The sequence below is a fragment of the Physeter macrocephalus genome, chromosome 15 (genome assembly GCF_002837175.3).
Source record: "Physeter macrocephalus isolate SW-GA chromosome 15, ASM283717v5, whole genome shotgun sequence".
Classification (NCBI taxonomy): domain Eukaryota; kingdom Metazoa; phylum Chordata; class Mammalia; order Artiodactyla; family Physeteridae; genus Physeter; species Physeter macrocephalus.
In genome coordinates, this window is record NC_041228.1 from 2,804,475 (window position 1) to 2,828,428 (window position 23,954).

The following is a 23,954-nucleotide window of genomic DNA, read 5'->3' on the forward strand; positions in this document are numbered from 1 at the left end:
AGCAACATAACTCCAGAAGCAAGATATACCTGGGACAAGTCTGGACACCTCCCTCTGATGGCTGGTGGGCTGTGGCTACCCTTTACATTCTCTGAGCCTCAGTTTTCTCATTGGTCAGAATGCAGAGTAGTCTCCTCCCTCCCTCCCCCACAGATTTGCTGGGACAATAAAATAATGTGAGTACACTGTAAACAGAAACGTTGTATAAAAATAACAATGTTTCCTTTTGCCAGCTTTCAATCTTGCTTTCCAAATTGCTTCTCTTATCCATTTATAGAGAGAATGAGAACAAAGAAGGACTATGGAAAGAGCGCAGGCGACAGAGTCAGACAGCCTGGGATTTGAATCCTAAATAGCACCAGCCGCTTGTGTGCCAAGTGGAGTGTTCTTTCTGGACCTCAGCGCTAAGAATAGCTACCTTGTATCGATCTTATGAAGACATCGTGTGCTAAACAGGGAGCTCTATTCCTGGCACTTAGACCTCCATAAAGGGTGGCCTCTTTTAAAGTCTGTTTTCTGTGTTCTGTAATTGTCAACCTGTACTCTCAGGGTCATGGAGAAGCCTCCTTGGGCGGCTTTTTGTAGGGTCCTGGAAGCGTTCTCTCTTAGCCTCTGGGCACCTCTGTTGAAAATCCTTCCTGGCTGTCTGGTGTGCTGGAAATCCGTTCCACCTGTTTTGCCCTGAAGATGTGTTCTGTTTATAATTCATTCCTACTCTTTGGAAAACAATTCAATAAAAACTCATTTGGTTTTCCACTGGCCCAGGGCAGGGATGACGGATAGCGTATTATTATTTTATTAAAAAATACAAATAATAAAGTCATAAAACACCACTGGTCACAGAGCAGAGGGTCAATAAATGCTTGCTGGAGTAAAGTAAAAGTGATGGCTCAGTTTTTCCATGGCTGCTGTATTGGCTGAACTATTCCTGTCTACCATTACACTTTTTTTTTTTTTCTTACTGAAAAAGAAATACATGCATATGGTAAAAAAATTCAAACAGAACACAAAAATACACAAGGGAAAGAAGGTCTCCCTCATCCTCTGTTCTCTCAACCCTCTCTGGAGATGCCACTGTTGACAATTACTTGTGTATTTTTCAAATATGCTATGCACATTCCAACCTATGTATGCGAATTCCTTTTGAAGTTTTATTTCTTTATTTTTAACCTGGATAACCCCTTCTGCCCCTACCTAGCAAGCTGGGCTCTGGAACTAAGGACAGCTGTCCCACACCAGGGGGCCTATTCGGAGCCCTAGACGGGACCCCCAGAGTCCGGAGTGGTTTTCCAAGGAGTAATGGGGACCAAGCACCAGCCCTGGGGCAGTCTGCTTGGGGCTCGGGCTCTGACCTTCTACTTCCAGGCCCCGCCCAGCCCCTGTGACCTTGCACATAAGGCATGCCCTGGAGACACGCGGCCTCAGTTTCTCAGCCTGTAAAAAGGGGAACTTATACTCTCCCCAAGGTAGTTCAGAGCACTGGCGACAACGCCTGCGGGTGCGCGACACGAAGCCCGGCTCGGCGCGTGGGCAAGCAGTGTGATCCCGTAGGGGTTTTGCAGAGGCCTGGGTTGGAGGGCTGCACCACGGAGGTGAAATTTGAGCTGCGCGCCTTGAGGGCTTGGAAAGGCGCGCGGAGGCAGGAGTGGCGTCTCCTTCGGGGTGCGCGGCCCCAGGAGCCAAAGCTTTTCTTTCCTTCTCAGCTGCTCTCCTTCCCCTTTTCTCCCTCTGGGTCCCTCCGTCTCTCTCCTCCTCCCTGCCCCTCCCTGCGACCGTCTAGCTCCCTCCCCTTTTCATCACTCCTCTCCTCCCCCTCCTCCTTCCCTCGCTTCCCCGGCGTCTCTTCCAAAACCCGGAGCGGACCGCCGGCCCGGGACGGGCCCTGCGCATGCGCAGGGGCGGTGCCGGCTCAGCCGCTAGTCGGAAGCTCCAGCTGTGAGCCGGGGGAGCGTCCGAAGAGGCTACTCGGCCCCGCCGTCCGCCAGGCCGTTGGCTCCGGGCCCGGGGGTCCGGCTGTGTAAGTGCAATGTGGGGGGGGGCTCCCGGGCAGGGAGGGTGTCGGGTCGGCTGCGGGAGGGCTGTCCGTGTGTCACGGCCCTCGAGGGCGCCAGCCAGCGTGTGTCCCGCCGAGGGGCTCGCCTCAGCCCACACCTGCTCGGTCCACCTGCCCCAGCCCCGTTACCGTGCCCGGAGCCCGGCCACACCTGTCCACGGCCGCGTCCGCACCTGCCGAGGGCCCGGCCCGTACCTGCCGCGTCTCGGGCCCGGCCCTGGCTCTCCTCAGCTCTCGGCGGTCGTCCCCTTCCCCTCTTCCGTCCGCGGGCCCCCTCCGCCCGGCCTCCCTCTCCTCGGCCCCTGCCCCCGTGCCGGCGGGTCTGGGGACCCGGCTGGGACCCGCGGCTGGGGCCGGCCTCCGGGCGGCGCTGCAGGCCGCGCCCCCGGCCGCCTTCCCCGCCCCGCGGTCCCGGGAGGCCCTCTTCTCTCTTTTCCTCCTCCTCCTCCTCCTCCTCCTCCTCTTTTGGATTCAAAGTGTCTCAGATCCGGCTCGGCGGCGGCAGGCGCTGATTCCCGGGGATGAGCTCCTCGAATTGCAAAGTCCGGCTTCTCCCGGCCAAGTCTCGGGAAGAGAGAGCACAGTGCCTGCCTTGGTCTCCTCCCCCCGCTCATTAGCCCCACGTGAATGCCCTTTAACACGGAGTTTTCTGGTGTTTGGATGGGGTGCTTGTGGATTTCACGTGTTTTTATAGAGAGAGGGATTACAGTGTTGAAAGCAGGGCTCGGTTTAGTTAAAGATGAGTTGAGGGTATGAGGCTGTGACATCCTCCATCCTCTCCCCGCCCCAGTTTAAACGCGACTGGCGATTTTTAAAACGTAGTTATAGTCGTTTCCTAGTCCAGCCCAGCTAGTATTCCTTAACACGAAATAGCAGCACTAGAGGCATGATATTGGAGAACCAGGAATATTGCAGTCCTAAAGATGTCCTGGCAAGGTTTTTTGTTTTGATTTTCTTAAATTGTGGGGCAGTCCAATAGTATAGAGGGAAAAATAGTAGTCAAGAAATATTTTTATCAAATAACAGCGTTATTGAGATAATGTTCACATACGATAAAGTCCACCCATTTAAATTGTACATTTCAGTGGTTTTTAGTATGTTCACAGTTGTGCAACCATTATTATTCCAGAACATCTTTCTCACTTCAAAAAGAAATTCCATACCCGTTGGCAGTCTCCCCTCCTGCAGCCCGGGGCAGTCACAGATTTACTTTCTGTCTCTAAGGAGTTGCATATTTGGGGCATTTCATGTAAGTGGAATCATACAGTATGTGGCCTTTTGTGCCTGGCTTCTTTCACTTAGCATAACGTTTACAAGGTCCACCCATGTTGTAGTAGGGGCAGTACTTTGTTCCTTTTTATGGCTGAGTAATAGTCTATTGTTATGGATAGATCACATTTTGTTTATGCATTTTTCAGGTGATGGATACTTGCGTTGTTTCCACTTTTTGGCTCTTAGGAATAATACTGCTATGAATGTTCGTGTACTAGTTTTTGTGTGGACACATATTTACAAATCTCTTTGGTATATACCTAGGAGTAGAACTGCTGTTTATATGTTAACTCTATGTTTAACTTTTTGAGGAACTACCAAGTTGAAGAAATATATTCTTGATGTTTTAATCTTTGTAGTAGATTAGTCTCAGACACCAGAGCTGGCTCAGTGCCAGGGCTTATTTCATCAGATTCTTTCTCCTTTGAAGAAAGTAGTGGAAAAGCATGGACTCTGGAGCCTGGCTCCAGTTTACCTCTTACAGATTAGGAGACCTTGAGCAGCTGACTGAGCCTGGTTCCTCATCTGTAAGGTTGAAAATGGGAATGCTTGTTTCTTAGGATTGTTGTGAAGTCTAAGTATGATAAGTTGTAAAGTGCCCAGTGCAGCCCTTTTCCTACCTTATATGAGACAAATTTCCTCCCGTGGTACTTGCATATTTTGAATCTGGGGCAAAAGTGAACAAGAAGTTTGCTAATACTGAGCTGCTTCAGGGAAAACCCTTGCCTGAGATTGTAAGGTTTATTGAGCTGTGGCATGGATTTGATTGCTGGTCTGCTTTTCAGGGCCTAGTTGGAACTGGAAGGGACCCAGAGGGGTCTTTTAGTCCAGGGTGACTTCATTGTTTAGATTTCATAGATTGGTAAGTGCTAAAAAGCTGGAGGGCCAGTCATAGGCTTGTCAATTTTTATTTTTGCCCAGATAGAATAATGGAAAAACAAGCGCCATCTCCCTGCCTATTGTTTTATAAAAGCGAGAATGTTTGGGAATTCCCTGGCAGTCCAGTGGTTAGGACTCGGTGCTTTCACTGCGGTGGCCCGGGTTCAGTCCCTGGTCAGGGAACTAAGATCCTACAAGCCGTGGGGCGCAGCCAATTAAAAAGAAAAAAGAAAAAAAAAAAAAGAATGTTTTAACAGCAAAAAACGAGACAGTTCATAACCTAAAAATAAATGATAACAATAGTAGTTAATATTTATAAAGCACTTACTAAATGTACTTTAGTTTTCTGGGAAGCTTAATATACATTGTTCATATTTTTCTCATTTTACTTCAGACTAGAGAAATTGAACATCTCCTGTCCTCAACCTGTGTCAGACCCACAGGCCACCTGTGCACCTGTAACACACTTGCCTTTTTTGTGCATCAACTTTTTTGCTTATAGAAGAGGGGTGTTGGCAGGAGCAGTAGCATAATCTCCTGATAGATGAGAAGGGCTGGGGCCAGGCCCTGAAACTAGTCAACCAGCTGAAACACGCACTGTAAGCTTTTTGAAGTTCGACCTTCTTCCTTTTTTTTTTTTTTTTTTTTTGATGTGGACCATTTTTTTTTTTTTTTTTTTTTGAGGTACGCGGGCCTCTCACTGTTGTGGCCTCTCCCGTTGCGGAGCACAGGCTCCGGACGCGCAGGCTCAGCGGCCATGGCTCACGGGCCCAGCCGCTCCGCGGCACGTGGGATCCTCCTGGACCGGGGCTCGAACCCGCGTCCCCTGCATCGGCAGGCGGACTCCCAACCACTGCGCCACCACAGAAGCCCATGTGTGGACCATTTTTAAAGTCTTTATTGAATTTGTTACAATATTGCTTCTGTGTTATGTTTTGGTTCCGTGGCTGCCAGGCATGTGGGATCATAGCTCCCTGACCAGGGATGGAACCTGCATCCCCTGCATTGGAAGGCAAAGTCTTAACCGCCAGGGAAGTCCCCCTTCTTCCTTTTTTAACTCTTTTTTTTTTTTTTTTTTTTTTGACCGGGGCACGAACCCGTGTCCCCTGCATTGGCTGGCGGACTCTCAACCACTGCGCCACCAGGGAAGCCCCTTTTTTAACTCTTATGTTAAATGTTTAACATGTATGTACAGTTTAAAGAATGGCAAAACAAGCACCCCTGGATCTACCATCTATCTTAAGCGACAGAACATTACTACTTCTGAAGCCCACTGCTTCCCTTTCAAACTGCATTCCTCTTTGCCACCCAGGTAACCACTGTCCAAATTTACTTTTTCTTTATAATTTTGCCATATGTGTAAACAAGATATTGTTTAAGGGTTGCCTGTTTTTGAACTTTACATAAATGGAATGGTGCTGCTTGTATTAATCCACAACTTGCTTTATTTGCCCATCATGTTTTTGAGATTCATCTTTGTTCCTGCAATGTAGCTCTAGGTCATTCGTTTTCACTGTTCTAAAGTATTTCATTGTGTTAAATGACCACAGTTTAGTTACGCATTCTCCTGACAGTGGATATTTGCGTTCTCTTCCGTTCTTACTTCTGTGAACCTGCCAGCCACATGCCAGAATACATGCCACCTGTCAAATAGGAGAGTTACCTTTGGTCTGCATCTTTGCAAACATGTGGTGCTTTTATACTTAAAACATTTTGTCTTGATACCCATGTTCATAATAGTATTATTCATAGTAGCCAAAGCTAGGAACAACTCAAATGACCTTCAATGAATGGATAAATAAAATGTGGTATATATATATATACAATGAAATATTATTCAGCATTAAACAAGAAGGAGATTCTGACACGTGCTACAACATGGACGAACCTTGAAGACATTCTGCTAAGTGAAATAAGCCAGTCACAAAAGGACAAGTAGCATATGGTTCCACTTATGTGACGTGCCTAGTGTGGTCAGATTCGTAGAGACAGAAAGTAGATGGGGGCGTGCCAGGGGTGGGGGGATGGGGAGTTAGTGTTTCATGGGGACAGAGCTTCAGTGGTGAAGGTGAAAAAGTTCTGGAGATGGTTGCACAACAATGTAAGTGTACTTAATGCCATAGAACTCTACATTTAAAAAGGTAAGTTTTGTGGTATGTATATGTTACCACAATAATTTTTTTTTTTGGTCAATCTGGTGGGTATGAAATGGTCTATCCCTGTGTTTTTTTTTTTTTTTTTTTTAACATCTTTATTGGAGTATCCCTGTGGTTTTAATTTGCTATCTCCTGATCGCCATTGAGGTGGAGCATCTTACTGTACACATCTTGGCTACTTGAGTTTCCTCTTCAAAGATGTCTGTTTGAGCAATTTGTCCAGTTTATGATTGGGTTATGCATCTTTTTCTTACTCATGGATTACCCATTGTGCCAGTTCTACTGTTGGAGAGTCTGTCCTTTCCTACTGTCCTAGAATGGCACCTCAGCTGTATTTCAAATTACCATGCATGTGTGGGTCTGGTTCTGGGCTTGATGACATTTCCATTTTTTTTCTCTATCCTTGTGCCAATACTGTGCTGACTATAGGGTTTTTTTTTCCCTACAGATTTACTGAAATATAATTCACATGCTATACAGTTCAACCATTTAAATATACAGTTCAGTGGTTTTTAATGTATTCACAGAGCTGTACAACCATCACCACAATCAATTTTAGAACATTTCATCACCCCACACAGAAACCCTGTGTTCCATTAGCAGTTATATCTGGTGGGACAAATGCCCTTCCCCACTGGTCTTTCCTCAGGAGTTTCTTGGCTATTGACCATAAAGTAACTTGTTACCTTCCATGAAAAACCTGATAGGAATTCTAATCAGAATTGTGTTGAATCTATATATAAAAATGGGGAGAATGAACATCTTTATGATATAAACTTTTTCTACCCATGAATATATCTGGGACCCTACCTTTTCCTCTCTACAGAGCCTGGCACGTGGGAAGTCCTCACTAGATGTTGGGGATGTGAATGATGAGATTTTATATATCATTAGTTTCAACCATAGCCTTGCACAAAAGAGAAAACTAACTTCAGTGAGGCTACGTGACTCACTTATGGTCACAAAGAGTGACAGCCAGTGCTGGAGCCAACCCGATGCACGTGGTGCTTGCAACGTGTTCTCCGCCGCCGACTGCTGACGGGGGGCAGCATCCTTTCTGCGAATAATATATGCTGGTCGGCCGCTTTCAGTTCCACTGGCTCCATCTTATCTGTAGGTGTGTTTCTTCTGGCGGGCCTGTGTGTGATGTGTGACATGTTAATAAAGATCTGTGTCTGGGCGAGCTCTGGGCCAGGTGCAGGGAGTGCCCCCTGAGCACATGCTTGAATTGGGAAAAGCCACAGTAAAGGTTGGAATTTCCATTACGGTTCATACTTCCTCATTTCTATGACCTATTATACCTTGATTGAGCCCACATTAATTTTGGAGGCACAAATATGGAATAACTTGATGAAACGTCACTGTACGGTATTGTAGAGAGAGGACCTTGTATGATTTTTCTCTTGCTTTGTTCTAACACTTGTTCTCCCAGGCCGCACAGATCCTGCACCCATTCGGCAGTGCCCAGGGCTTGTTCGGTGCTGCACTGAAGCAAAATTGGTTTATAAGGGCTTTTCCTCATCTACTCTGGGCCTCCGTTTTCTTCTCTGCACGATGAAGGCTTAGACTAGATAAGGGTTTTTCAATATCTTTGCCACCTTTTAGAAACAGAAAACTCTCAAATCTCCCTCCCCACCCATCCCAATGCTTAAGATTTTGATACGTCCCCCAAGGGGTGACATCCCTCTTTGTTGAAAGTTGATGTGCTTTTGGTTCTTTCCAGGAGGTGCAGAAAAGACTCTGCAGAGAATTAGTGCAGGGAGGGGCCGGGGGGCAGTGTATCACACGTTACGGTGTGAGTGCCGGGGCAGGGGCTGGGGTGGGGGGTTGTGGGAGCCCCTGCGCTTAAATACTCCTGCTGACGTGGCCTCTCTGTGATCTTGCACAATGTGACAGACTTCTCTTTCCCTCAGTTTCTTCATGTGTAAAGTTGGGGTGATATTATTTAGAGGTTTTCATGAGATAATATACATAAGCTGTTTGTGTTCTGGGTAGAAGCAAGACCTGTTAGTGGGTCAGAGGTTTCTTAAAAAAGAAAAACAAAAAAACCCCATCTTGTTCCTGCTGCTCTGTCCAGGTGTGTTGTGAAGTTCCTGGAGGGTCAGGGCTGACTCTGAAGTCCAGCATGGGGTAGGCGGCCCCAGGATCTGCGTGCCCCAAATTGCTCCCCCCGCTCCCCAGTCCTCTTCCTCTCAGCCCAGGATGAAATCCCGCCATTGGACTTACTCAGAGGTCTAGTGGAAATGGCCTTTTATTTTTATTGTTTCATCTGGGAGGGCTGCTGCCATGATCTCTGTAGTCAGGTTCTGGTGACCCGAAGGCTATGCAATTTGGAGTTCCTAGTCAAGAAAAAGAAAACACAATTACAAATACAAAATTAGATATAGGGCCATGGAAGGGGCTCTTGCAAGTGGGGGCCGTTAGCTCGGTTAGCTTCACCGTACAGCGGCCTCTGGCTGTGAGTACCCATCCCTGTACTCTGAAGTAGGAGAGACCAGTGGAGTCAGTGGAAAGATTTACTGAGTGTATGTCACGGGCTTGGCGTTTCCGTATTTGTACGGTGTATTCCTTATTTGATAACAGTGAGCTCATTGAATCTCAATAGCCTTTAAAAAAATTAGACCTTTTATTTTGAGATGTAATGTTGATTCCTATGCAGTTGTAAGAGATAACATTGAGAGAGCTTATGGACCCTTTGCCCAGTTTCCCTTAATGGTACTGTCTTGCAAAGTTATGGTACAATATTAAAACCAGAATATTGACTCACTAACCCTTTGAGGTTTGTGTTATTATCCACATTTTAATTCATGATTAAACTGGGGTTTAAAGAAGCACACAGGCCTGCCCCAGGTCACTGACGTTGTTAGTGTAGAGTCAGGGGTGGAACGTGGGCTTCACATTTCTGGGCAGTGCCATTATGATGGTCTGTGGAAGGGGGCAGCATTCATTGGCTTGTTTGTTCATTCATTCAGCAAACATTTATTAACTCCTATGGGCCAGGTGCTTTCCTATGGGTTATCTGATTGAATTCTTCAGCAGTACTGAGAATCAGGTAATGTTGTTTTCTCTCTTTGTTTTTTAATTTTTATCCGAGTATTGTTGATGTTGCTTTCTTTTTATATCTAACAAAACTCACTCAGAGAGGTTATTAAAACTCTCCCAAGGAAACATAGTTCATAAAGGAGGGATAGTAACCGTGTATAGCCTTTCCTTCTACGTCAGGCAGTATGCCTGGCACTTTGCATTTGCAGCCTTCCTCAATCCAGATATCTTCTTAGAAAGCAAGTTTTATTATCGCCATTATTTTTCAGTTCAGGAGCTCAGGTGGACTGGAGTTCAAGTCCAGACCATCTGATTCCACTGTGGTTCTTTTCATTCTATTCTGCTGAGGGGCTGGGGAAGCAGTTCCTTCCGTTGTTCATTCATTTATTCAGCTTTTTGAGCACTGACTCCACATCAGTGCCTGGCGCCTGGCTAGATGTTGGAAACAGAAAACAAGAGATGGCCCCTTTTCTGCAGGAGCTCCAAGCCTGGTTCAGGAGCAGGGGATTGTGATAAGAGCTGTGATAGCCATATGCAGAACTCTGAGGACAAACTGTTCCCCACAGCTTTGCTTGGGGCCTACCCTGCCTTCCAGCTGGTGGACGCCAGCATCACCACATCCCCGAGTGCGCTGGCAGCCTGCAAAACCCGGTGTACCTCAAAGCCTCTTTTTCTCTCTGGGCAGGGTCTTCACCATGAGTGTCCCTGACTACATGCAGTGTGCTGAGGACCACCAGACTCTCCTCGTGGTGGTCCAGCCCGTGGGGATCGTCTCGGAGGAGAACTTCTTCAAGATCTACAAGAGGATCTCGTCCGTGAGCCAGATCAGCGTGCGCGACTCGCAGCGCGTGCTCTATATCCGCTATCGGCACCACTACCCGCCCGAGAACAACGAGTGGGGCGACTTCCAGACCCACCGCAAGGTCGTGGGCCTCATCACCATCACAGACTGCTTCTCTGCCAAGGACTGGCCGCAGACTTTCGAGAAGTTCCACGTGCAGAAGGAGATCTACGGCTCCACGCTCTACGACTCGCGGCTCTTCGTCTTCGGGCTGCAGGGGGAGATAGCCGAGCAGCCGCGCACCGACGTGGCCTTCTACCCCGGCTACGAGGACTGCGGGACGGTGGAGAAGAGGATCGAGGACTTCATCGAGTCGCTGTTCATTGTGCTTGAGTCCAAGCGTCTGGACAGGGCCACGGACAAGTCCGGGGACAAGATCCCGCTCCTCTGCGTCCCATTCGAGAAGAAGGACTTCGTGGGACTGGACACGGATAGTAGGTAAGTCTGCCTGGAGCCCAGGCTCCTCAGCGACATCCAGAGAGGGAGAAGCAAGTGGGAGCGTAGTCTTGCAGCGGGGGGAGAAGGGTGCGGTCCACTGGTTTTCAGGCTTTTAGAAATGGGACAGCCTTTGGTTCAGGGAAATCCTTTTAGGGTTCATGTGGACACTTACTGCCCCTTTTCAGCGGGGAGCCCTGGTTGGACGCCCTGGAACGCTGTCCAGTAGGGTAGCCACTGTCACGAAGACTGTGGAGGAGGCTGCTCTGCGCCGGGACGTGCTGTGGGTAAAATGCACGTCAGATGCTGAGGCCTAGTTTAGGAAGAAGAATGTAAACTGTCTCAGTATTTCTTTTTTATTGATTACCTGTTGAAATAACACTTTACATATATTAGATTAAATAAAACACGTTATTAAAGTCAGTTGCGAGAGTTTGGTTTTCACTTTTTTAAATGTGCAAACTAGAAAACTTTATTTACGTGGCTCACATTGTTTTCCTGTTGGACAGCACTGCCCTCCGGCACAGTGTGAAGACTGTTATTCAGCCTCATCCCTTCAATGTGTAGATGAGGTGCTGAACCCGGAGAGGCCGCGGAGTGAGGCGCCAGCTGAGCTGGGGGTCGGGCCGTGCCTCCTGCCTCCCAGCCCGGGCACCTGCGGGGCTCAGGCTCCTCCTCCTGCCAGACGGCCACGCCATGGCAGCGCCAGAGCCCTCGCTTATGGTTAGGGTGTCAGAAATGCCACAGGGACTTCCGAAAGGGCTCCCCACGCAGAGGAAGGTGTGTTCATAGTTTCTGTGTCTCAGGGAGTGTCAGACAGAGCAGGGAAAGTTCAGTCCTCACTTTGTCCCTGTGATTAAGTCACCAGAATTGCAGACGAGCTCTGCTGGGCCGTCTGCTTCCCCTCTCTGTCCTCTGCTCAGTTTCCCCGTGTGGCCAGTGTGGTGTCCCTCATGCAGGAGAGGACGAGATGCACGCCTTTGCCGAGAGGTGGTCCCCTTTGCTGGGGAGAGCGCGGGTAGCTGTGTCACTCCTGGCCTTGGGCCCTGGGCCCTGAGTCTGTCCTCCCGGCTCTGTACAGGTCGCACGATGGTCTCCCAGGTGAGGATGGGGGACGTGGCGTGGGTGCCGCAGTGCCCGCTGCAGAGCAGGTGCTCAGGGTTTCCTGAACTTACCTAAGGTCAGACCCGACTTTCTGGTTGTTGATAAGTTAGAGGAGAAGATGTCACAGAATTGAGGAACAAAGTCCAGGCAGCCCTACGAGTGAGAGGCACAGAGTCCCTGAGCCACTCCTGCAGGTGGTGCCTGGCAGGGTCTGGAGGAATTTTCATTTCCTCACCCGGACTCTCTGTGTGGTCTAAGGAAAGGGCAAGGCATGTCGTACCCATGATCCGTACTTAGTTTTCTCATGACCCTGTGATCTACATGCCAGCACTCCCCTGCTGCTCCCTGGAGCCGAGGTGGCAAGGTTTAGGAGCCCAGGCACCGCCGAGGGGCAGAGCTGCCAGCGCCAGGCCCGCTCCCGGCCAGCTCCTCGCCACACTTGTTGCCTCCTGCTGAGCCCTAGGCACCAGGTGGGGTAGATGCCGTGGTAGTCATCCCTCACAAGGGGGGGCCTCACAGGCACACAGCGGCCTGCACTTCCCGCGTCACGGTGCCTGCGGCCTCGCAGGGACTGCCTTCCCCTCCCTGGACAGACTGGTGGGTGAGTGGCTGAAGCCAGGAACCCTGCCCTGACCCCATGACCAGTGCCTTATCCTTGACAAACGAGGCACTGGTGACATTTCTGCTCATCAGCTTCTTGGCTTTGAGGTTGCAGACCCACCAGAGAATGCCAGTTTGTTTTTGCCTTTTGAAATCTGTGCTCACAATTGGGCAGGAATAACTCGTTTCAGGATACTGTGCTTGGTGCATGGTGGCTGATCCTGTTCCCAAGTGTTTACGCAGAGTGAATGAAACCTCCCTCCTGGTGGGTCCATTCTGTTCTCACCGATACCATAAACACTCAGCCATCATATGCACTGCCGTGAGATAATGATGCCAGTGACTTCAACTCAAACACATTCTCCTCCAGTCACTGTTCAGCCCTTGTTGCTTTCACTAGTCTCAGTTATCTAATTTTTAAAACAACAGTTAGGTGCAGGGACAGAGCCTAACTCTCCTGTGGCTCTTGGTAGGGGTGATAAAAAGTGTCCAACCTGAAATGAGATTGCATTTTGTGGCTCAAAAGGAAATGTCTAGATGTAGGTGGAGTTTTGGTTTGAGGCGCTGACAGGCTCCACGGCAGGTGCCGCCAACCTGAGGCCCCAGCCTTCCCAGGGGCCGTAGGTGTGGGTGGGCTTTACTGAACGTCCACGTGTGCCCCTGGCCTCATCAAAGCCCACGTCAATTCTCGACCATGCTGTCAAAGTTATTTTTGTTCTGGTGTGTTTCTAATTTTTGCTTGTTCCTCTTTCTTTTCTTTTCCTTTGTTCTTTTTCTCTCACACCGCCCTGTGAGTATGTTGTTGGGTCTGAAAAGGTAGGCTGTGAACATGTTACATTGAAAATAGCTAGATTCCCCTCTGTGCTGCCTTCTTACCGCCTTCATCGCTTTAAAAAACAAAAACTTAACTGCTGCCTTGATCCATGTATTATCCTGGTCATCTTTTTATTTTCTAATTTTTTCGAATTTTCGCTTTTTTAGCACATAACCCTCTGGTGTTTGATAGCTATTCAAACACTTGCTTTGGGGAACCTGTTTGGTCTTCCTTATATTTGGTGACAAATGAGCCCTTATTAATTTTTGTTTGTTTGTTTTGAGGAAGTGAGATGCTAATTGACTTAAGCGGCTGCCGAGGGGTTTTCACGGGATATTTTAACTTGGAAGTCAAAGTCTGCCGCACCTTGCTTGATTCTGGCTTTTAAATGAACGCGTTAGGCCTGCGGTTCTTGGCTGTCGCTGGTGATGTGCATGGTGGTGCTTCCTGGCCAGTGGTCACCGGCGAAGAGGTGACCTGCTTGGGGGTCTGCTGGCCGTGGAGGGACGCTGTTGGAGGAGCGGACACCAGATTTACTTTTGCTTTCACCTTGACCATGCCATTTACTTTACTTTGTCCGAGCAACTTTCCGTCATAAAGGGGCAGAGGCTAGTCTAAAATCTATGCCACTCTTTTGCCCCCTTTATGAGGGCAGGTTTTCTAGGTATCAGAAAAATATGTCCTTCTCCTAAATAGCTAGTTCATTTGGATCTGGTGGACACAAGGACCTCTCTAGGTGACCATGGCTTCCTCTCTGCTTTAGCCAATAAGCGTTCAGAGCCAGGTCTGTGGTTTACCTTAGCAGATGTATAGGCCCTACCTGCACCAGCCTTTACTTTTAACCCATGTTGGCAAGAAATAGCTGATTCTTTATTTGTTGAGGCTAGTGTCCACCACTGATGGGCATGTCATTAGTTTGCAACTCCATCACCCAAGGTCAGCTGTGAAGGGAGATGCTTTGGCTGACCTAGGACCTCGCATTCTTCCCCCCGGTTCATCTCACCCCTGGGGAAGGGTTTTGCCACACCACCATGCTGGCCAGGAGGCCTTGTTTCTCCTTTAATGCTCTGGTCCAAATGTGGATGCTTCATCTTTCATCGAGATAGGCCAGACTTTCTGCAAGGGTCCATCACATTCTGGGGTGGGGGGACAAAACAGAAGTAAGTGTAGCAAGTGCAAGAAGTTGAGGCCATCTGGGTTGGAAAACATAGGGTGGGATCCTGTGATGGCTGGGCTGTGCCCTGGATGCAGGGCCTTTCCCATGGCTCCCTAGACTCAGAAGCTGGAGTTGGAGTGGTGTGGGAGTGGGGAGAAGATGGGGTCACACTCACCTCTGAGGGAGGGAGGAAGGCCTGGGGTGGTGTGGAGCCGTGCCAGTCCAGTGGACTGTCTTCCCCACGGGCACAAGGCAGATCAGACAGGGGATCTGAGGATGGAGGGGATGGGCGTTGGGCAGAGGGGCTGATGTGTGGAAGGGTTGTTGGGTGGTGTGTGTTCTGGAATAGGCTTTCCCCTCAAAATAGGCTTAAAACATCCAGCTCTCTTAAGAACATTGATAGTTACTATGCAGGAAGCAGTTCTTTTTTGATCCTTCTAAGGGTAGGGCACTACACTGGTGGATACAAAGAATAGGACAGTCTATCCCAGGGGCTTGATACTTATTGGGGGAATATGCAAGTTTATAAGGGGAGAAGGGTGGGGGAGGGAAACTAGCAAGGCCCTGTATCAGGCACCAGTCAGCCTCCCCACCTACATATTTCATTCATGCCACATCGATGCCATCTGAGGCGGGTGGTAGCAGCCCCCTTTTCCAGAGTGGGAAGCCTTCTCAGAGAGGTTAAGTCTTTAGCCCAGCATCTCAGGGCTAGTAAATGCTGTAGCGGGATTCAAACACAGCCTTGTCAGGCTTTCAAGGATGTGTTCTCACTACTAATTCTTTTACCTCCCTGTTACATCTGGAATGGTAAAGTGGATCAGTTTTGGAGCCTTTCAGAAAAAGTCTCTGACTTAAGTGCTGCAGGTCTATTTCATGAAGCTCAGACTTGTCTGATGGTTAGGAAGCATCAGCGTGCTTTACATCCCAGAGTTAAAGGTCTTCATTTCACTCCAATGATGACATGCTTGCAAATGACGCACAGGTGCAAAATCAGACTTAGAAACTTCCAAACTTGTAATGGAAACTGTCCAGCCCTCCCTTGATCCGCTTTCCTCAGCAGAATGTAACTGTGCTGCAGGGTAGGCCTGGGCTTTCTTTATGGAGTGAAGGTTTAATATCCAACGTTAGCATAAAACAGTTCAGATGGAAGAAATCGACATTGATGATTTATTGGAAGATTTCATAAGACAAGATGCAGAAATTGAGTACAGAACATTGCATTTCTTATTTTCTATTCAGAGCTGTCTTACAACATAAAGTTGTCTATTTTGGAACTTCAGCTCCACCAAAGGGGCGCCTGTCAGTGTGTTTATGCACGATGCACGTAATCTAGGTTTCCTCAGTCCATAATATGCTAGTGCAAAATCATGGGCTGTAGCTATCACTTAATTATGCAAATATCTTTAAAACTATATAATACCAAAAAGAAAAAAAAAGAGATTACCTTTATCAAAGTTCCTTTGGATTTTAATTGCAAACTGTTGTTGAGCAGCTCTGGTTTTCCTCTGGATTTGAATATATACATTCTTTGCACGTAAATTGGTTTTTGGATTAGAATATACCAATCCCTTTTTTTCCACAAGCTACATAAATAGTACCCAAATCGCACACGTATGAAACATTTTCTTCTTTTATCTGATCAGAAGTCATGAGAATAATACAGCGTATATCTTTAGTTGAATCGTACTCAGTGTAAAGAGCAGTGTGAACGCCTTCTGTGACAGTGCTTGTGGCTGTGTGTTAGGTGTTTTTGCACAGCTTCCAGAAAGGATGCCTTTCCCTTTATCTGGGCAGGCTGGCAGGTCTTTGCCTGTGATTTAGTTATGATTGATTTGAGGCCATTATGACTTAGGGGTTATCGGGTTTTTAATTTTTCTATCAATCCTTATTTCCAATTCCTTTAATCCAGTGTTTATAACTTATAAGAATAATGAAATAACGTGAGTCACTCTGAAGTATTTAGAGCATCTTCACATTTTTGGCTAAGTTCTATTGCTCATGGCTTTGAAATTCACCATTAGTTTTGAAATTTACAACAAATTATGGCATATTTTGAATATTTGCATTTTGTGTTAATGTTACATTTATTTGCTACTGTGGCTTCATGTTGTATTTTTCTTTGGCATACTGTTGGGTCGTATGTTTTTTTTCCTTATGCATGAGCATATTCAATGGTCACACAATGTGACAATTCTAATAATGTATATATAAGAACTCTGAACTTTTAGAGAGACTTAAAAAACGTGACATTACCATTTTCAAATGAGCTGTGAAAGAAGGATCCATGTCTTTTTGGAAAAAGAATTTTGATGAGAAAGCTTATATTCTAAATTCCAAAATTGGCTTAAAATATTTTAAAGTATTTTGTAGTTTAGCTGACTACAAATCGAATTGTCTTAATTCCTTTATCTGTTTCTTAGTGTGTTTTCAAAGGATTGGAACAGAATTGCTCATAATCTTGAGATGACCCAGTCTTGGGGCATATAGTACTTCGAGAGTTAAATACTTTAATTTATATAAATCTGTGATAGAATTTTGTTTGTATGGTATTTTGGAGATTTTCTCCAAAGTGTTAGGGTTCATTCTATCTTTATATAATTTAGAATATTTTATATTGTTTTGTTAAATCGTATGACCTTAATGTGAAAAACTATGAGCATATTTAGCTGACTCCTTTTTGTAAAAATCCTGTATTTTCAAAACCAGCTGTTTCTGATCACAATGATTGCACTTTTTATTTTTGAAAATGTTCTGGGCTATATTTTGCTACAGTAGATGTGCACCTTTGTAAGTTCATACGAAGATGTAATAATTTACTTCTTTTGGAGAGTTAAGACGGGATGCTTTAAAGCAAATTTTAGTCTAACAGGATAGGAGTAGAGTCTACTGAAAAAAAGTCTAATTCAAAATCTACTGAGTCAACATCATGGTGGTATTTGTAAACTGAACCACGTATTAAAAGTCCACAGTCGTGGTAATGGAGGAGGAAAATGTGCATTTGGATGCTGAATTCTTTTCTGGTTAGAACAGGAGGACACAGCAAGGAAGCAGGCCAAGTACTGCCCACCTTTGGGAAGGAGAGGCCCACAGGTGCAGAGGTTGGAGGCAGGGAAGGCTTCCTTGAGAAACTGAGTTGAAATGAGCCCTAAGGTGAGTGGGAAGTAGCTAGACCGAAGGGTCAGGTGACCCCTGTGGTCACTGGGGACCTCGGTACTGCGGTAAGGCTGGGGAATGCAGGGGGCAGTGGAGGGGGCGGCTAGAACTGTACTGGGGAAACTTTGAAGGCGTTGAAGTGAGGGAGTGACCTAATCAGATTTGTGCTTCGGGAAGGCCACTGTGGCTGTGTGTGAGAGTGTGTGTGTGTATGTGTGTGTGTGTGTTTAGCAGGGATGAAGGGGAGGGTGGTACAGGGTGGGAGGGTCATTAGAAGACCATTAGAGGGCTGTTGAGGTGACCAGTGGGGGAGAGATGGCAGGGTGTGCTTGGGGATGGCGGGGCGGTTTAGATGCAGTATTTTCTTACCGGGAGGGCTTGTTGGTGGGGGCCATCCTAGCAGCGCCTTGTGGCTGGGAAGAAAACAGATGGAGGAGAAGCCGACTTTCCTCTTCTCTCCTTCTCTGTGTTATGTGATGATCTTAGTTCAGTGAACATTTGGAACAGAAAAGCTACATTCCAGAGTTAGATCTGATGGTATTTAAGTTTGTATTGAGACCTGTACATTCATTTAGCTAGAAACTTCACATCTTTTGGATTAACAAAGGGGTTTTTATTCTTGATAAGATTGCTTGCTTGGTGAGAGGAAATTTAATACAGCTGCCGTTTTTCTTGAAAAATCTTATCTTGTAAGAAATTTAGTATTAAAAAAATAGGAATATTTAAAAATGATAAAGCAAGATTTTGGCATAGTTTCTTTGGTTTCTGCGTTGATACAGAGTTAGAAGCTTTTGCATTATTTAATAGCACATTCTTGCCAATATTTAAAGAGCTGTCAGTGAGGGTCCCAAGCTCCACCTCTCAAAGTATCATTAAAGCTTGCTCTGAAATAGTGACGATAAAGGTCTTGTTTGCAAAAGCCAAACAGTTGGCTTATAATATGCAGCATAGCTCTCTTTATAAAATAATAATAGGTTTGAGGTTAAGAAAGTGGAAGATAATTGATTTTTTTAAAAAGCTGAAACAAACTTTCTTGTGCTAATGTTGTGATTGGAAAATCTGAAAAGAGAAAGCCTGCTCTAATATTATCCACGTGAAATACATGTATCCTATTAGGTTTAAAAAATAACTTTGTTCATAAACTGGCAATGATGGTGGCTGGCTTTCAATTGTGGAGCCTAAGGTTGCCTTCTTAGCATTTTATTGTCGTGAGGGAATTGAAAAGTGCTTAGCCAGTGTGCTTTTGGGGCAGAAGTCGGGCATTAGCAATGATACATTTCCCTGCATTTTACTTTATAGACATTACAAGAAGCGGTGCCAAGGGCGCATGCGGAAGCATGTGGGGGATTTGTGCCTGCAGGCCGGGATGCTGCAGGACTCCCTGGTCCATTACCATATGTCCGTGGAGCTGCTTCGCTCAGTGAATGACTTTCTGTGGCTTGGAGGTAAGGTTATCTGATGAAGATAATCACATATGTAATTACAGCAACTGCTACTAGAAATAAGAGGAAACCTAGAAACAATGGCTCTAAAAACCTATGGAGAGGGAGGGGAAGCAGTCAGCTGAGCTGGTTGCAGTGGGGAGTCTTCTGGGGTAACTGCCGCACCTTATCTCCTGCCACTTTCCCACCCAGCCCAGCAGTGCAGTCCTGCTGAAGCAAGCATGCACGTTCCTCAAAAACACACTGAATTTCCTTGTTGCTGTTTGTTTTCGTTCTTGTTTTTAAAAGCACATCTTGCCCTCTGCTTAGAATGCCGTTCCCCATGTTAGCCACCTCTTACACTCAATCTTCAAAACCTCATCCATAAGTCAGATGATGAATGGATGAACAAAATGTTTCTCCATATAGTGGAACAGTATTCAGACATAAAAACAAATGAGATACTGATACCACTACAACATGGACGAACCCTGATAACATCATGTCAAGTACAAGGAATCAGACACAAAAGGCCACATATTATATGATTCTGATTATCTGAAATGTCCAGAATAGGCAAATCTAGAGGCAAAGAGCAGATTACTGGTTGCCTGGGGCTGGGCAGAGGGGGCAATGGGGAGGGACTGCTGATGGGCATGGGGTTTCTTTGGCGTGATGAAAAGGTTCTGGAATTAGATAGTGGTAAGGGTTGCACAGTTGTCAATGTACAAAAGGTCCCGAATCGTACACTTTTAAGTGGGTGAGTTTTGCGGTATGTGAATTATATCTCAATTAAAAAAACTTAAAAAAAAAGAAAACCTGCTTCAAAGGACATCCTCTTCTGACCCCTCCACACAGTGGGTGCCCGCGGGGCTTGTACAGAATCCTGTCTGCATGGAGTTTACCCTCTGTGCTGGGACTGCCTGTTTGCATGTTTTTCTCCTTCAGGGGCTATGTCCTGGAGGTGGGAGTGGGAGGCGTGGTCTGTGTGTGTCCATCATCTAGCATATTGTAGATGTTCTGTGAGTGCTTGTTAAATAAATGTGGCGTGAGTGAGGGCTGAAACAGGGTCCTTTCGTGGAAGAGGTTGACAGCTCAGTCAGAGGGCCCGTCAGCCACTGTGGTAAATACAAGTCAGAATGAAGTAACCAGGTTCTTCAGTGGAAGATCAACAGCGTCCTATAGGACACACAAAACGTAAATTCTTAAAATGGACTTAAATTTCATAATTTGGCTTCTTAAAGAGGATACGGAGATAAAAGTGAGAAAGAGAAGGAATAGATGGAAAAGAAACAAGAAACAGCTAAAGGATTAAGTAGGAGGGGAAAGGTGAATAGGAGTTTTACTTCGTTTTCTTGAAGGAGAGGTCTATAATGACTTGCTGTGGACTGGTGGAGTAGAGCTGAAGGTTAGGTGCTTATCCGGGAAGAATGCCACCAGGCACCTGACCCACACAGTGACAATGGGCAGGTCGGGTTCCTGTGAAGGCAGGGTGGAGTGGGTGGTGCCGGGTGCTGCCAGCTTATTTCACTCTTGGTCCCTCAGAAACGCACAGTGGGGTTTCCAGGGGGCTCCAGGATGTGTGACATCACAGCAGATTGAGGGTAGAAGCAGGTGTGAGAATCCAGCACACTTGTCTTGAGCCAGACATGAAAGAAATTTCATGTAAAATTGTAAAAATGCAAACAATGCCCCTCTTCCAGCGTATTGTTTTTGTTTTGAAACGTAGTTGTTGTTCATAAAAATTTAACATGGTCGGGACTTCCCTGGTGGCGCAGTGATTGAGAATCCGCCTGCCAATGCAGGGAACACGGGTTTGACCCCTGGTCTGGGAAGATCCCACATGCCACGGAGCAGCTGGGCCCTTGCACCACAACTACTGAGCCTGTGCTCTAGAGCCCGCGAGCCACAACTACTGAGCCCACGTGGCACAACTACTGATGCCCTTGCGCCTAGAGCCTGTGTGCCGCAACAAGAGAAGCCACAGCAATGAGAAGCCTGTGCACCACAATGAAGAGTAGCCCCCGCTCGCCGCAACTAGAGAAAAGCCTACACGCGGCAACGAAGACCCAACACAGCCAAAACAAAAAAACAAAAAAACACCCCTTAAAAAATTTAACATGGTCAAGATGGCGTACCAGGAGGACGCGGAATTCGCGTCTCCTCACAACTTGGGCACCTGCCAGGCACCGGTGGGGGACCACGGACACCTAAGGGGATGGGAGGAACCTCCAGCAACCGGGTAGGATGTGGGGTGTGGGGGGAGTGAAACAGGAGGAGAAGTGGAGGCGGGATGGGACTGGAGCCCCTGAGGGGTGGCTGGGGGAGGGGAAGGGATCCCACGCCCGAAGGGGGAAATTAGGGAACCATTGGGAGGGCAGAGGATCAAAAGGGAGCGTGGCCAGGTTTCCCCAGCCCACTTGGGCCCCTGGGAACCTGCTGATATCACGTGCCTGATCCTCTGACCACCGAGGCCCCCTCCAGCCACATGGGTCCTGAGGGAGTGGGAGGGAGGGAAGGGGGAGCAAAAGTAAAGGCCGGACCTCTGGGAGGGCACCCCTGAGGGGCGGCTGGGGGAGGGGAGGAGTTCCTACACCCAGCGGGACCAACCCACGGTTAGGGGTCCAGCGGGGACGGGGGAAACCCTGGGGGAGACAGTGGGGAAGGGGCACAAAGGAACGGAAAGGAACGCGGCCAGTGCTTTCCCTGTCCACCTAGGCATCTGGAAGCCTGTTGGGCTCCCAGGCCTAACCCCCTGCCCTCGGAGCCTCCCTCCTGCTGTGCAGAGCCCAAGCCCCGCCCTTACACCCCCATCCAGGGCCCCACCTCTACACTCGGAGACCCCCTCTGAGACCCCCTCCAACTCCCTGGGCCTAAACCCCACCCACACACCCTCACTCAGGGCCCCACCTCCAAACTCCTGGAACCCCATGCTCCAGAGACCCTCCTTTCCACGTGCTGCCGCTCCCCTTCTGGCAGGTCCTAAGCAGAGGCCCCGCCCCGTGTTTGAATGTCACCCCCCAACCTGCCTAGGTCCCGCCCCCCCCTAAACCTAAACTCCGCCCCCATAGCCAAGGCTTTTTTTCTTTTCTTTTTTCCTCTTTTATATTGGGGTTCTGTTTTACCTTGTTGATTCATTGTTGTTGATTCTTTTATATTTTTATTTTTCCTAATCTTTTATTTTTCTAATTTTATTTTATTCTTTATACTTTATTTTTCTCTCCTTTTGGCTTGCTCCCCCCCCTTTTTTTTCTTCTTTTTTCTGTTGTGGTTTCATTTTACCTTGTTGCAGTTGTTTCAATTATAGTTTTATTTTTCCTGATATGTTTTTTATATTTCTAATTTTATTTTGTTTATTCTTTGATATTGTACTGCTCCTTTTTTTTTTTTTTTTTTACTGCGCCACGAAAATTGCAGGATCTTCGTTCCCAGGCCGGAGGTTGGGCCCGAGCTCATGTGGTGGTGGCTCCGAGTCCAAACCACTGGACTAACAGAGAACCTCAGACCCCAGGAAATATCAATTGGAGTGAGGCCTCCTGGAGGTCCTCATCTCAGCACCAGGACCTGGCCCTGTCCAACTGCCTGCAAACTCCAGTGCTGGATGTCTCAGGCCAAACAACAAGTAAGACAGGAATATAGCACCACCCATCAAAAAAAAAAAAAAAAGAAATGACAAAAAAATATGTTACAGACCAAGGAGCAAGGTAAAAACCTACAAGACCAAATAAATGAAGATGAAATAGGCAAGCTACCTGGAAAAGAATTCAGAATAATGATAGTAAAGATGATCCAAAATCTTGGAGCAGAACGGAGAAAATACAAGAAACAAATAACAAGGATCTAGAAGAACTAAAGAGCAAACAAACAGTGATGAACAACACAATTACTGAAATTAAAAATACTCTACAAGGAATCAATAGCAGAATAACTGAGGCACAAGAACGGATAAGTGAGCTGGAAGATAAAATGGTGGAAATAACTGCCAGGGAGCAGAATAAAGAAAAAGGAATGAAAAGAATTGAGGACAGTCTCAGAGATCTCTGGGACAACATTAAACGCACCAACATTCGAATTATAGGGGTCCCAGAAGAAGAAGAGAAAAAGAAAGGGTCTGAAAAAATATTTGAAGAGATTATAGTTGAAAACTTCCCTAACATGGGAAAGCAAATAGTGATTCAAGTCCAGGAAGCACAGAGAGTACCATACAGGATAAACCCAAAGAGAAACATACCAAGACACATATTAATCAAACTATCAAAAATTAAATACAAAGAAAAAATATTAAAAGCAGCAAGGGAAAAGCAACAAATAACATACAAGGGAATCCCCATAACGTTAACAGCTGATTTTTCAGCAGAAACTCTGCAAGCCAGAAGGGAGTGGCAGGACATATTTAAAGTGATGAAAGGGAAAAACCTACAACCAAGATTACTTTGCCCAGCAAGGATCTCATTCATATATGACAGAGAAAAAAAACCTTTACAGATAAGCAAAAGCTAAGAGAACTCAGCACCACCAAACCAGCTTTACAACAAACACTAAAGGAACTTCTCTAGGCAGGAAACACAAGAGAGGAAAAGACCTACAAAAACAAACCCCAAAACAATTAAGAAAATGGTAATAGGAACATACATATAGATAATTACCTTAAATGTAAATTGATTAAATGCTCCAAACAAAAGACATAGACTGGCTGAGTGGATACAAAAACAAGACCTGTGCATATGCTGTCTACAAGAGACCCACTTCAGACCTAGGGACACATACAGACTGAAAGTGAGGGGATGGAAAAAGATATTCTATGCAAATGAAAATCAAAAGAAAGCTGGAGTAGCAATTCTCATATCAGACAAAATAGACTTTAAAGAAAGACTATTACAGGAGACAAAGAAGGACACTATATAATGATCAATCCAAGAAGAAGATATAACAATTGTAAATATTTATTCACCCAGCGTAGGAGCACTTCAATACATAAGGCAAATGCTAACAGCCATAAAAGGGGAAATCAACAGTAACACAATCATA

The 23,954-nt window shown here is 46.6% G+C and overlaps 1 protein-coding gene across 6 annotated transcripts in view; it reads left to right on the forward strand.

Moving 5' to 3' along the window:
• The first annotated feature begins 1,911 nt into the window (after nucleotides 1–1,911).
• TRAPPC9 (trafficking protein particle complex subunit 9) overlaps nucleotides 1,912–23,954 on the forward strand; it is a 532,255-nt gene continuing 510,212 nt past the window's right edge. For all 6 annotated transcript variants that reach the window (XM_055091306.1, XM_055091308.1, XM_055091309.1 and 3 more), the window contains exons 1-3: nucleotides 1,912–2,017; nucleotides 10,088–10,681; nucleotides 18,805–18,950. In XM_055091306.1, coding sequence (XP_054947281.1) covers nucleotides 10,098–10,681; nucleotides 18,805–18,950 — 730 coding nt within the window. In that variant the 5' untranslated portion in view covers nucleotides 1,912–2,017; nucleotides 10,088–10,097. The remainder of the gene's footprint in view (nucleotides 2,018–10,087; nucleotides 10,682–18,804; nucleotides 18,951–23,954) is intronic.